Source organism: Coturnix japonica, chromosome 11 (genome assembly GCF_054131305.1).
Source record: "Coturnix japonica strain WE chromosome 11, WE-NBRP24, whole genome shotgun sequence".
NCBI classification, from domain to species: Eukaryota; Metazoa; Chordata; class Aves; order Galliformes; family Phasianidae; genus Coturnix; species Coturnix japonica.
In genome coordinates, this window is record NC_140673.1 from 20,452,192 (window position 1) to 20,464,664 (window position 12,473).

At 59.7% G+C, this 12,473-nt stretch overlaps 3 protein-coding genes across 5 annotated transcripts; 1 reads left to right on the plus strand and 2 right to left on the minus strand.

Moving 5' to 3' along the window:
- Positions 1-256: 256 nt before the first annotated feature.
- On the minus strand, positions 257-2,247 carry LOC107317519 (uncharacterized). Its single transcript, XM_015870340.3, has 2 exons — positions 2,073-2,247; positions 257-1,911 (listed from the first exon to the last, which is right to left on the minus strand). The coding sequence occupies exons 1-2, from the start codon at positions 2,089-2,091 to the stop codon at positions 767-769; spliced, it is 1,164 nt and encodes a 387-aa protein (XP_015725826.2). The 5' UTR covers positions 2,092-2,247; the 3' UTR covers positions 257-766.
- A 2,410-nt stretch (positions 2,248-4,657) lies between these two features.
- On the plus strand, positions 4,658-10,886 carry PLK3 (polo like kinase 3). Of its 3 annotated transcripts, XM_015870336.2 has the most exons (15): positions 4,658-4,882; positions 5,520-5,627; positions 5,706-5,822; positions 6,172-6,301; positions 6,382-6,469; positions 6,843-6,938; positions 7,468-7,663; positions 7,994-8,120; positions 8,476-8,585; positions 8,662-8,779; positions 8,877-8,960; positions 9,088-9,250; positions 9,351-9,480; positions 9,660-9,770; positions 10,092-10,886. In XM_015870336.2, exons 1-15 carry the CDS (start codon positions 4,721-4,723, stop codon positions 10,284-10,286), a joined length of 1,935 nt encoding a protein of 644 aa, XP_015725822.2. In that variant the 5' UTR covers positions 4,658-4,720; the 3' UTR covers positions 10,287-10,886. The 3 variants fall into 3 exon arrangements, with proteins under 3 accessions (XP_015725822.2, XP_085367718.1, XP_085367719.1); XM_085511592.1 differs by lacking the exon at positions 6,843-6,938; XM_085511593.1 differs by lacking the exon at positions 5,706-5,822.
- Positions 10,887-11,461: 575 nt separating this feature from the next.
- On the minus strand, positions 11,462-12,421 carry DYNLT4 (dynein light chain Tctex-type 4). Its single transcript, XM_015870343.3, has 2 exons — positions 12,328-12,421; positions 11,462-12,220 (listed from the first exon to the last, which is right to left on the minus strand). The coding sequence occupies exon 2, from the start codon at positions 12,210-12,212 to the stop codon at positions 11,535-11,537; it is 678 nt and encodes a 225-aa protein (XP_015725829.2). The 5' UTR covers positions 12,213-12,220; positions 12,328-12,421; the 3' UTR covers positions 11,462-11,534.
- Between the last annotated feature and the right edge of the window lie 52 nt (positions 12,422-12,473).

A 12,473-nucleotide genomic window follows, 5' to 3' on the forward strand; every position in this document is an offset into this window, starting at 1 on the left:
AGTGAAAGAAATACCCCTCATACATCCCCTTGCTTCCCCCTGACTTCGTGATGCTGTGGCACGGGTACAGGACACGAGGCTGCAGCAGGGCTGGGACACCCGTGGGTGGAGATAGTGGAGATAATTTACAGCCCCTCCAACCCCTCCTGACCCGAACACTGTGCCCACAGCTTCCACCAGTGGGCCATAAATCACAGCCTTGGTCTCACAGCTCAGCACCCGCTCCCCTGAATCAAGAGACAGGGTGCAGCCACACTGCCACGAGTACAATGATTTATTTGGCGTTGCCTGCTCCAGTGCAGGGAAGGCTGCACCCCATCAGCACATCGCTAACATGGCCCCAGTCGAGCCCACCTGTGCCTGGTGCTCACACATGGGCACAGCAGGGTGTGCAGGGCTGTTCCAGGTTGCCCATGAGGGACCCTGCAGGCAGATCTCATTTCTTGTCCCTATTATCTGCAGGCTGGGAAGCAGCAGAGCTGCGCTGGATGCAGCTGGATACAGGGAGGACAGAGGTCCTGCTCAGAGGGCCTGGCACACACAGTGCTGCTGTACATATGGGACAGCCCCACCTCCTCTCCCTGGGTGCCTGGTGTCCCTGTACACCCTGTGCTCTGCCCAGTGCAAGCATGGGGTACATGTAGGGGAGCTCACTGGAAGGGCTGGCAATTTGTGAGTGCAAGAAATGGCAGATTGGTCTGTGCATCCCCCATCCACAGCCACCAGTATGTCCCAGCCGGATCCCAAATCCCAGCCCAGCCACCCATCAGTGCAGCTCGATGTTCTCATACTCCAGGTTGTCCGAGTCCTCCAGCTCAATACCAGGCACCAGGTTGTAATAGTCGGTCGATTGGTTCATGTAGATCTTCTCCCGGTCTGCAGAGTCCTTCAGCACATCAGTGACACTCACTGTGTCCCCCTCTGTCTCAGGGCTGTCCCGCCGCCCATCGTGGGTTGGGACATGGGATCCCACCTGTATCTCCACCTCCTCATACAGGTCCCTGCTGCTCTCCTCGGGGGGCTGCAGCAGCACCCGGCTGCCCCGCAGCACCTTCCCCTCGCTCTTGGAGGGGGCAGTGGTTGGCTCATAGGGGACGTAGCGGTGCGGCTCAGGGCACACGGGCACGTTGCCCCTATCCGCTGGGGCGGTGTGGCTGCTCCCAAGGCTGTAGTTGGTTTTCCTCTTCCTCCTGCAAAAGCAGCAGGTGATGGCTGCGAGGATGAGGAGGGGAGGCAGGCAGATGAAGAGGGCGGTGAGGCTGTGGTGCTGCTGGCACAGCTCGTCCCGTGGGATGCTCTGCAGCTCTGCACCACGGTGCCGCTCTGGTGTATGGCAGGTGAGCGGGGCAGGCAGGCTGGGGACGCCCTGCAGGACACCCAGCAGGGCACAGCTGCACTCCCAGCTGTTGTTGGAGAGCTGCAGATGCAGCAGGGATGGATGCAGGAGGCTGGGAGGGAGGGAGGTGAGTGCGTTGAACCCCAGGTGGAGCTCCTGGAGCTGGGTGGAGGCTTTCAGGAAGGATGCGGGCAGCTCCTGGAGCTGGTTCCCATCCAGATAAAGGACCTTCAAATTAGGGGCATCTTCCAGAAAACCTGTGGGGAGGCTCTCCAACAGGTTGTGACTTAAGTGCAAGACCTCCAAAGCCGGGGGGGCTCCCTGGGCGTTGCTGATGGTTGTGATGCCGCAGTGTGACAGGTAGAGCTGGCGCAGCCCCCGCACTGCCACCAGCGCTCCCCAGTCCAGGTGGGTGACGTTGGATCCAGTGAAGTTGAGGCAGCAGCTCTCGGTGAGTGGAGCTGTACGGAACGCCTGGAAGTCCACGGGCTGGGTGCAGTTGCAGCTCTCCGGTGCGGGCTGTAGGGCGAGGCTGGCAGCGAGCAGGAGACCGCCCCATAATACGGACACGGTGCCTGCGGGAGGGCACAGGAGATGGGCACCCCACTGCGGGACCGGCACGGGGAGCGCTCCCTCCGCCCGTCCCCACGTTCTGTCCGCGCACCCCCCGTCCCTGCCCCGTCGCTCCGCTCCCTCCCGATTCTCGGTCCCCCCGCCCCGCAGCCGCCGCCCTCACCTGCCGCCGCCCGCCCCATGCTCCGGGGGCAGCTCCGCGATCCCCGACGCCGCAACACCGCCGCCCGGCTCCGCCTCGCCGCGGGGGTGGCCCCGCCGGAACCCGACCGCCCCCGGGCCCGGCCCAGCAGTGCTCGGCCTTCGGTCCCTCTGCTCCGTCCCGTCTCCGGGCTCCTTCACACTGCGAGCCGTCCGGTAGCGCAGTGCCACCCCCCGCCCCTTACATCCTATCCATTCTCCCGCCCAACCCGAAAATCCCATACTGAAACACCCCTTCCCACCCATCCCCCCTGCAGAGACCTTTCCAGCCTCCCTCCATCCCCACGGGCCGTGTGCCCCACCAGCCCCTTCCGTACCCTCAGTCCTTTCGAGACCCTCTGCTCAGCCCAATCCCTTTCTCCCAGGGAGGGGGACAGGACCCATCCTGCCCAGTGCCCATCTGTGTGTGGGGTGGACATGTTCATGGGATGGGGACCGAAGGGACACCCTTCTGGCACAGAGCTCCTTATCATTTCCTTCCAAACCTCACAGCTTCCAGGATGGGAAGGAAGGATCCAAGCTCGGACACAGCAGCACAACCCACAGGAAAAGCAGAGCTGGAGAGGGGATTCCATAGCCCAGAATGTGTGTGTGTGTGCTCAGAGCCCAGAGGAGCTGGGGAAACTGAAACGTGTGGCAACAACAGCACTGAAGTCTGGGGGGAGGAGGGTTCTGCACACCCCAAATCCAAGTGCTTCCTTAATTCGGAGGGATCTGGGTCCTTTTACTTCTCCTTGCAGGAAGGATTTGCAGCTTCCCCTCTGCACACCCCCAGCAGCTCGCCCTGCTTCCTTCCCCTGCTCCATCACCTCCCCTTCCTCCCCAGCAGCTGCAGCCCCGTGGTCTGTATGGTGAGAGGGACCAGGAAGGGGGAGAATCCTACCCCTGAGAAGGTCCCTCACCCTGGGCAGCTCCCCTTTTCCAGGGTCCTTCCTATGCCCTGCTGCACCATTCATCAGCCACACACTTTTGCTTCCGAGCTCCTGCTGCCACTGAGCATCATCAGAAGGGCCCTGGGGGGAGGGGGGGACCTCTCAAAGGGGTTCTGCTCTCCTCATATCTCCAAGCAAACAGCTGCAGGCAGCAGAGAGACGGCCTCAGAGCTCCCCTTCTCCAGGCTGCTGCTGTTACACCACGCTCTCCTCCTACCCACATGGCAAAACACCCGTCTGTGGTGCTCACCTGCTCTCATGCACCACGCAGGACTGAGCTGCAAGTGGAGGAGGAACAGTTCCTGAACTCCATCCATCCCATGGTGGGGGTGTGGGTGGATATGGGGGAACATGGACACCAACTCATGTCTCTGAGCCCACCTGGAGCTGTGGCTCTCAGCAGGAGACCCCATAGTCGTTCCCTGCAGGGCCCTGGGGCCTCCCTGCACCCCTGGGTGCCCCCGCCCCCGTGCTGCCACCAAAGGCTCCACCTGGGGATCCCCATGTTGGGGCCTCTGTCGGAAAACCAGAGGTGCCCCATGACGCCACCGCACACAGGGAGCCCTGGGGCCCTGATGGAAACCATCTGTTTCCCCAAAGGGAGAACCCTTGTTTGTTGCCAGGCAGAGCGTGGGCACGTGTTTCCTCTGCAAAAGGTTGAAACCTGAGAGAAAAGTGAGCAGATTCAAATCCCTTCAACTCTGCCCCCAAAGCGGGTTCGCTTGGCCTGGCTGCTGAACCCTGAAGGACGCAGGGCATTGGTTGTGCAGAACTGATTGTGTCAAAGGTTCAGCATGCTTGGGAGCACAACAAGCATCAGTGAGCGGAGCCCTGAGCTGCCTCAAGGGAGCAGAGGGGAAACTGAGGCATGATATGAGGGATGTGCACATGGTCCCCCTGAGCAGGGGGAGGGCAGTGGGATCTGCTTTACAGGGGCTTTTGCAACACTGCTGACCCAAGATGGAGGGTACACAGGTTTCCGGCCTCTCCTGTTGCCCCACATTCCTTCTTGGCCTATTCTGGGTGACACAGGGATGTGTCCTCCTCAGGGCCATTACAGAATAACACCTTGCTGACACACTGCCCTGAGAGTCACCAGTGTGCATGGGGTCAGCGCTGCCAAATTTGGGCCCATGGTACCCAAGAGCTGGGGGATGTGAGGATGGGTGTCCCCACCCTGAGCTGGCCGCTGTTGGCCCTGAAGTGGCTTTGGGACTGCCTGAAGTGGGGCACGGGGCTGTGCACAGGGTAGGGTAAAGCATACCAGCAGGGTATTACCTGAAGGGCAGCGTGTCTACTGTCCCATGTCTCCATAGCCCTACCTTGAGTGAGCTGTGACCCCTCTCCCACAGTGTGAGGGGGGCTCTGGGGAATGCACACAAGAGCTCAAGACCCGTATCCAATACACGGCTCTGTAATTCCACCCCGATACACACGAGGAGGGGGGGGGGATCCACGCACCCCACAATAGCCACGCACCGCCCACGTTATTGAGCGCCGCTGCCCCTTTAAGAACGCGGAGGGGGCGTGGCCGAGATAGGGCGGGAGGGGGCGTGGCCGTGCGGGTGACGTCATGGCGCCCATTGATAAAGCCGGGCGGGATCCCCGGCGCGGTAACGGCAGCGCGCGGTGGCTGCGGGCCACGTGTGCGGGGCGCGGCGGTGGCGGAGCTGCGGCCATGGAGCACAACGGGCTCTTCCCCCCGCTCCTCTCCACCCGCCTCCCCGCACCGCCCGCTCACAGCCCGGCACCGCCATCGGCACGGCCGGCCGAGCCCACCCGCATCATCACCGACCCGCTCTCCGGCCGCTCCTACTGCAAGGGCCGCCTGCTGGGAAAGGTACCGCTCGGGGTAGAGGGGCTTTGAGGGTGTGTGTGTATGTGTGTGCCGTGACTCGATGCTGCCGGGATCCACCGCCCGGTTCGGATGGAGGAGGCTGAACGAGGCCCCTCCGTTTCAGAGCTCCGGCCCCCGCCTATCCTATTCTATCCTATTCTATCCTATTTTATCCTATCCTATTCTATCTTATCTATCGCAGCTCTCATCGGTTTCGGGTCGCCCCGCGGGGCCGTGCGTGGGCCGCCGGTTCCCACCCCTCTTCCCATGGCCGCTGCGGTACACGCAACTTTTCCTCCCGCTGAGAGCCGTGTGTGGGAGGCGGCTGCCTGTGCCCGGCCCGGCAGCTGAGTGTGCACATTCGGGGCTGACATCACGGCAGGAAAAACCTGTCTCCGGCGTGCCGCTCTCGGTGGCCTCTGCTCCCCCCCCCGCCTTGTGTAGGGCTTTCCGGGTGAGCCGTCATCGGGAAAGATTCCGGAGGGGGGGGGGGGGCACAAACATCGTGGAGGTTTTACAGGAACTGTGTTGAGAAAATCCCTATTTGAGAGCATCGCGGTTCAGATCTTAGTGGGTGACCCAGCAGTGAGGAGGAGGAAGGCGGCCTCTCACCCGTCCTTGTGTGCCTTTCCTCTGGCAGGGCGGCTTTGCGCGATGCTATGAGATGACAGACCTCTCCAGCAACAAAACCTATGCCGTGAAGGTCATCCCTCACAGCCGGGTGGCTAAACCCCACCAACGGGAGAAGGTGGGTGTTGGTGATGGTGGGGAGTGGGGGAGTGTGTTGGGGTGCCCTGTATTGTTCACATCTGCTGCTCCCTTCCAGATCACCAATGAGATTGAGCTGCACCGTGACTTGCACCACAAGCACATTGTCAAGTTCTCCCACTATTTTGAGGATGCGGAGAGCATCTACATCTTCTTGGAGCACTGCAGTCGGAAGGTGAGGGTTGGGGCAGCCCCCATGTTCTGGGCCCTGAGGTGCCACGTTAGTGCTCTGCTTCTTTCCCACTCCTCAGCCAGCCCTGCCTGGTTGTGCTGTGTGTTTCTTTATGGTACTGGGGGCATCACAGGTTGTGAGTTCTTCTTTAGCTGCCTGTTGGTGGCCTGGAGCCCCAGTGTGGCCCCATAATAAATCCAGGGGTTCCTGTGGTGGTGCTGAACAGCCTCAACCTTGCAAGGAGCTCGTTGATCTCAGCACAGTGACTTTATGCAATTCCTGCCCCTACTTGTTCCATGTGCTCCCCCCTTCCCTCCCCCCATCACCATGCTGACTTCTTTTCCCCCCACAGTCCCTGGCCCACATCTGGAAGGCCCGCCACACTCTGCTGGAGCCCGAAGTGCGCTATTACCTCAAACAAATCATCTCAGGCCTCAAATACCTCCACCTCAAGGGCATCCTGCACCGGGACCTCAAGTTGGGTGAGTGGCACAGCATGGATGGAATTGTGTGGGGCTGCATTGAAAGGGTCAACAGCAATACATTGCCCTTTGTCTCACAGGCAACTTCTTCATCAATGAGAACATGGAGCTGAAAGTGGGAGACTTTGGGCTGGCTGCATACCAGGATGCCTCTGACCAGAAGAAGAAGTAAGTCTGGGGCTTTCATCATCTTCCTATGGCTCCCTGGGCTATGGGGTGGGGGCAGAACTCAGGGGCCCAGCTGCAGACAAGGAGAGGGGGCTGGGGGCTTTGTGGCTCCTCCGGAGCGTGCCTGCAGCCTGCAGGGAGAACAATGTGCTTGCTATGGCCATTGTGCTGGCCGGGTGCACAGGCTGGGACACAAAGGCCCTGTTCCGTGCTGTGTCTAGGACAAGTTATTCCCGGCAGCTTGCTGGGAGCAGCTGCTGCCGAGCCCTGGGAGCTGGGGGGAGTGGGGGGTTGGAGACAGGCTGCCAGCGGGTCTCCCACTCAGAGAAGTGGGAGGATAAGAGCATGTTCCTTACTCAGTGTCTGCCCACAGGACAATATGTGGGACCCCAAACTACTTGGCCCCTGAGGTGCTGTTGCGGCAGGGGCACGGCCCCGAGTCAGATGTGTGGTCGCTGGGCTGCGTCATGTAAGTGCATGGGGAAGGGGCTGGTAGGGCTCTGGGGTGCCCTAAGGGGGAGGTCCCGTGGCATTTTTGCCTCTTGCCAAAAGGCAGAGGGAGGAGAGGACCCTGCTTTGTGACAATGCTTGGAGGCTGAGAGCTGCGAGCAGCAGGCTGCGCTGTGCTGAGCTCTGCTGCAAGGTGCTCGTCACACTCTGAGCGTTGTAAACAGTGGAAAGTATTGGTGGTTGGTGGCAGCTGCTGGCTTGTTTGTATGGGGAACAATCACCTCAGTGACCTGAGCCCCTTGCAGCCTGCAGGCTTCCTGCACGGCTTCTCACAGCGGGGCAGGGCAGCAGAGCTGTCCCCAGCCCCCACATTCCTCATCTGCTGCCCCCAACAGTTGCTAGGAGGAAGCGTGGCCGGATGTGCCCGGGCTGGAAATGGTGTTCCCAGCCAGGTGTGGCAGCTGAACGCCGGTAATTTCCTTGCTCCGAGTGCTGCTGAGTCACAAACCCAGAGGGAGGATGACAGTGGCACGTGTGTCCCCTCCCAGGTACACCTTGCTGTGTGGGAATCCTCCCTTTGAGACCCTGGACCTGAAGGAGACCTATAGGTACATCAAGCAAGTGGACTACATCCTGCCCACCTTCCTCTCGCTGCCTGCCAGGCACCTCATTGCCGGCATCCTCAAGCGCAACCCCCAGGACCGTCTCACACTCGATGAGATCTTGGACCACGAGTTCTTCAAGGTGAGTATGGAGGAGTCCTGCTATGACTGTGGGATGAGGCTTTGGGGCTGGGCTGCTGCTGGCATGGAGTTCGGGATGATGTCCTTGAGTGTCTTTTAAGAAAGAAAGCAACCGCTGTGCTGTCTAAATGCCAGCAGAGGATTCGAAGGATCTCCTGTGCTCCCTGCTGCCCTATCGCATAGGATATCACATAGGGCTGATACCCAATGCCAGGCCCAGAGCCAAGGCTGGTCGGAAATGCAAGCTGTTGTCAGGAGGGCTGCGATCAGCTTGGGGCAGCTGCTTGGCGTGGGTTATGGAAATCAACCCTCTGCTATGACCTCCCTGCAGGGTTACACACCCGAGAAGCTCCCTCCCAGCAGCTGTGTGATAGCTCCAGAGCTGTGTGCCCCCAACCCAGCCAAGAGTCTGTTTGCTAAAGTCACCAAGACGCTCTTTAGGAAGAAGAAACCTAAGGGTGAGTGTATTTAAAAGCGTCCAAGTGACCCTTTTACCCATGGAGGTGTATGTCCTGTTCTCTAGAGAGATTTGGGATGGGTCTCTATGTCCCCCTACCCAGGGTCAGCACCTGCTGACTTGTCCCTGCCCTTCCGGTGCTGGGGTGTGCACCCAGCGAGCAGATAATGTGCTGCAACCCGTTGGGCAGTTCCTCCTGGGCAGCCCGTGTCCCATGAGAACAGGGAAGTGAAAGTGGGAGGCAGCAGCCTGACACCATCCTCACCCCATGGGCTGAGCTGTGTGGGGCAGGGGGAAGGGGGCCGCCCAGATGTCCATATTTTATGTAATGCACTCATGGTGTGCTCTCTCCTCAGCCAAGAAGGGCTCTCTGGAAGACAAGGATGACATCTCCAAGCTGGTAACTGGGCTGGTGAAGACATCCATCTGCCGGCAGATGAGCTGCAAGGCGGTGGAGGGGAATGAGGTGAGAGCAGCCCCAGGTCCCTGCATGCCCCTGGTGGGGGTCAGCAGCACGGTGCTAACATCAGGTCCCTCCCCAGGCCACCCCTATGTACTGCCGCAGTGCCGGCTCCAGCCCTGTGGAGACACTGGTGGAGGAGACGTCCCGCAAGTCCACATCCCCCTCTGTCCGTGGGACCATGGCCAGCAGCTGTGAGGGTGAGCAGCTCCTCCTCGTCCCAGCACAAGCTTCCTGCCCTGCCCTGACTGATAGCGGGGCCAGCTGACTCACAGCCTATCATCTTCCATTCCGTAGCCTTTGAAGACTGCATCACCACCTCTGCCATCATCGAGTCTGCTGTGCAGCTCCTGCGCACCTGTCTCTCCTGCATGCCCCCAGGTAAACCTGCTGAGCTGGTGAGATGTGGGCAATGGGTGTTGCTTTGTTACCCCTAATACAGCCTGACCCTAGGGCAGGGAGCTGGGGAGGGGTTGTCTACTCTGCTCACTCTGCTCCTCTCTACCAGCGGAGAGAAACCCGGCTTCCCTGGCCCGACATGAACAGTTTGTCTGGGTGAGCAAGTGGGTGGACTACTCCAACAAGTACGGCTTTGGTTACCAGCTCTCCAACCACAGCATTGGGGTCCTGTTCAACAACGGCACGCACATGATGCTGTCCCCCAACCACAAGTAAGCAGTGCCCCTGTGGGTAGGAGGGGGTGGGGAGAGGCTGTGCCCGGAGTGGTTTGGTGCTGGGTGGCCTTGAAACTCATGTTCTGCTCTCCACCAGGACAGTGCATTACAACCCAACCAACAGCAAGCACTTTGCATTCCCTGTGTCTGCTGTTCCTGAGCAGCTGCGTGGACAGATGAGTGTCTTGCGCTATTTTGCATCCTACATGGAGCAGCATCTCATGAAGGTGAGTGCTGGGATGCTGGGTTGGACACTGGGACATGATTGTGCCATGCAAGTATGGCCAGGCAGGCTCCCAGGGGGCTGTGTTCTGCTAGCAGAGACCCCAATGGTGTTTGTGATTTGGCCATGCACAGACTTGTGACAATGTGGGACTAGTAACTTATGCAGACCTTTCTCTCTAAGGGAGGTGATTTGCCTAGCATAGATGACCTTGGACAGCCAGCCCTGCTCCTCTTGCAGTGGGTGAAGACTGACCAGGCCTTGCTCATGCTTTTTAGCAATGGCACCCTTCAGGTATGTGCAGTGGGGATGCCCCAGCCCCTATGGGGAAGAAGCCAGCAGGGATCTCCTGCACTGGGTTAGATCTTGACCACCGCAGCCTGAATACAGAGACCCATCTGAGGGGGTGGGTGGGTGCTGCTCTGGTGTCACAGCCCATCTGGTCCCCTGGGAGGCATGACACTTTGGCCAGGTGCCCCAGTGCATTCCTGCTGTGGGGTTGCTCCTGGGCAGGTTGGGGAGGAGGAGCAGGTTGAGGCAGGAAGTGTGGTGGGAGCTGGGATGGAGCCGTGCTGCAGGAGGTGTGAGCTAAACCGAGCCCCACCTGTCTCCCAGGTGAACTTCTACAATGACCACACCAAGGTGATCATCAGCAAGCCTGACCGTTCATGCCTTGTCACCTACATCAACCGGGAGCGTAACTCCTACACCTACAAGCTGTGCAGCATCCAGGAGCTGGGCTGCTCACCTGAGCTCCAGCGCTGCCTCCAATACATCCTCAAGCTCCTCCAGGAGTGGGCTGATGCCTAGCGTGGGGCTTTGGAGACCTTCTCAGGACGTAGAGGGTCTCCTCTTCCCCTCCCGTGGGATGGGAGGTGTTGTGGTGCTCAGCTGGACTCTGATCTAAGACATGTGGATGTGGCTCTGGCAGTGGGTCTGGACATCCATGCTGCTCCCTGGCTGTAGGCAATCACTGTCTTTCCCTCTGCATGGCCATGGGCTCAAGGCTTGGTGCTGCAGGGTAGAGCAGATGCCCTCCAAGGGACCGACAGGGGTGTAGGGTGATGCCTGCCCTGCCAAGGCTGCGTGAGTTGACTTGTGCCATTCCACAGCCCCTACACTAGGGAGGGGGCTGCACTGGGCTCCAGCTTCCCCCCAAGTTTTGAATTGTCTGGTACAACTTGAGGTTTGGTAGAGGACAGGGGAAAGGGATCTATGGGCTTGCCTTGAGAAGCCTTTTGTATGGCTGTAAGCTAAGGGCAGGTTTCCTGTTTCAAGGCAGTCTCTGCCAGGTGGGATTATTTATGTGTCTTATTTATATGGAATTTATTTATTTTCTTCTTGGTCTGTCCATGTGCAGCTCCCCTGTCCCTGACTTACCTCATTAAAACCTTATTTGTGTAACAGCAATCTGTTCTCATATTGTTTGGTGTTGGGTTTTAGGTCATAAAATGTTTGTGGTTTCTCAAGGCTGTGGAGAAGAGTGTCCAGGGCTGCTTCTGGTGAGCCTAGTGCTGTTAAGGTGAGGGACCTGAGGGGGAGTGGGCAAGGTGGTGGGGTCTGATGTAGGGTCTGGGTGCTGAGGTTGGGACTGGGAAGAAAAGCATGGGGAGTGGCTCCCAGCTGAGGGCTGTGGGATGTTCTGCACTGCCTGATGCAATGGGATGTGAGCTGGGAGTGAAGCCAGGAAAGAGGAGGGACTTAATCCTGCTCTGCAGCCTTGCTTTGAACATGATCTATCACCTCCTGCCCTGCTGCCATCTCTTCCTGGGAGCAGCCTGCAGTGTGGGAAAGGGGCTGGGCTGCTCAGTGGCTGCCTGCACTGACCTCTGGGACGAAGAAGCAGAATCCAAACTTGGCTTGGGTCTTCTTGCAAGCTGTGACAGGGGAGGCTGCAGTGTGCCCACCAAAGCCAGGGGCACCAAAGCATCCCTACCTCGCTCTCTACCTGCACCACCATTAAATCTACACAGTTGAAGTCAGGACTAATGCAAAGGTATTTATTTGCACTAGCCCTGTAGGGCTGCAGGGTGGAGTGTGGGTTGGGGGAGGTGACCTCTACTCAAAGTAAACCCCATGCACTGTGGCAACAGCAAAGAGTGAGGCATTGCAGAAAGAAGCAGAGGCAAAGCTATCGCTTGTAGGGTCCCATAGTGCCCGGCTGCCCACCAGCATGCTCTGCTGGTTCTGCTGGCCCAGCAGCACATGGCACACCAGCTTGTAGCGGGGTGGCACCACCTCCTTTGCCCGGCCCCGCAGCAGCTCAGCCAGGCTCTGCACCAGCAGCACGCTGCCCTGGGGGCTGTAGGCTGTGCCCCCCAGCGCCCCAGCCAGGGCTGCCTCCAGCACCCGCTGCACCCGCCCGGCATTGAACCTGCAGCCTTCCTCCGGCCCCATCCTGTAGGTGTTTTCCGGGTGAGTCTCTGGAATGGGTTGGAATAGTGGGAGCCCTGTGAAACTCACACGGCTGTGGAGGAGCCAGGGTCCTACGGAGGACTTCTTGCCCCCTGGGGCTGCCCCCAGGGAGCTGCGGCGGCTGCCTGCAGGGCCCAGCAGGGTGCTGAGCATGGAGCTGCGGCGCGAGAGCAGCTGGGGGGCTTTGCCTTCCTCTGGGCCCCGGGTTGGGGCTGTGGGGTTGGAGCCGCGGCGGGTGGCTCGGGGATGAGGGGCTTCAGTGCCATCTGCAGCCATCAGCTGTGTGGATGGCACCAGATCCATGGGTGAGTGCTCAGCCATAGGGCAGTCTGCAGGGGAGGAACGTATCTGAGCCCTTTGCCCTGCGCACGCAGCCCCTCCTCCAGCCCCCCTGAATCCTTTAGTCCCACTCACCCCTGTGCTGCCCAGAACCCACCTGTCTGCTGAGCTGCAGCTCACTGAGCTCCTGGAGCGTGAAGGGTTGCTACGTGATACTAAACCTCCCCGTGGCACCGTAACTCTTTGTTTCCTGCTGCTGCACAACCCCATTGTCCCATTTCCCCCACAGCTCGCTGCCAGCTG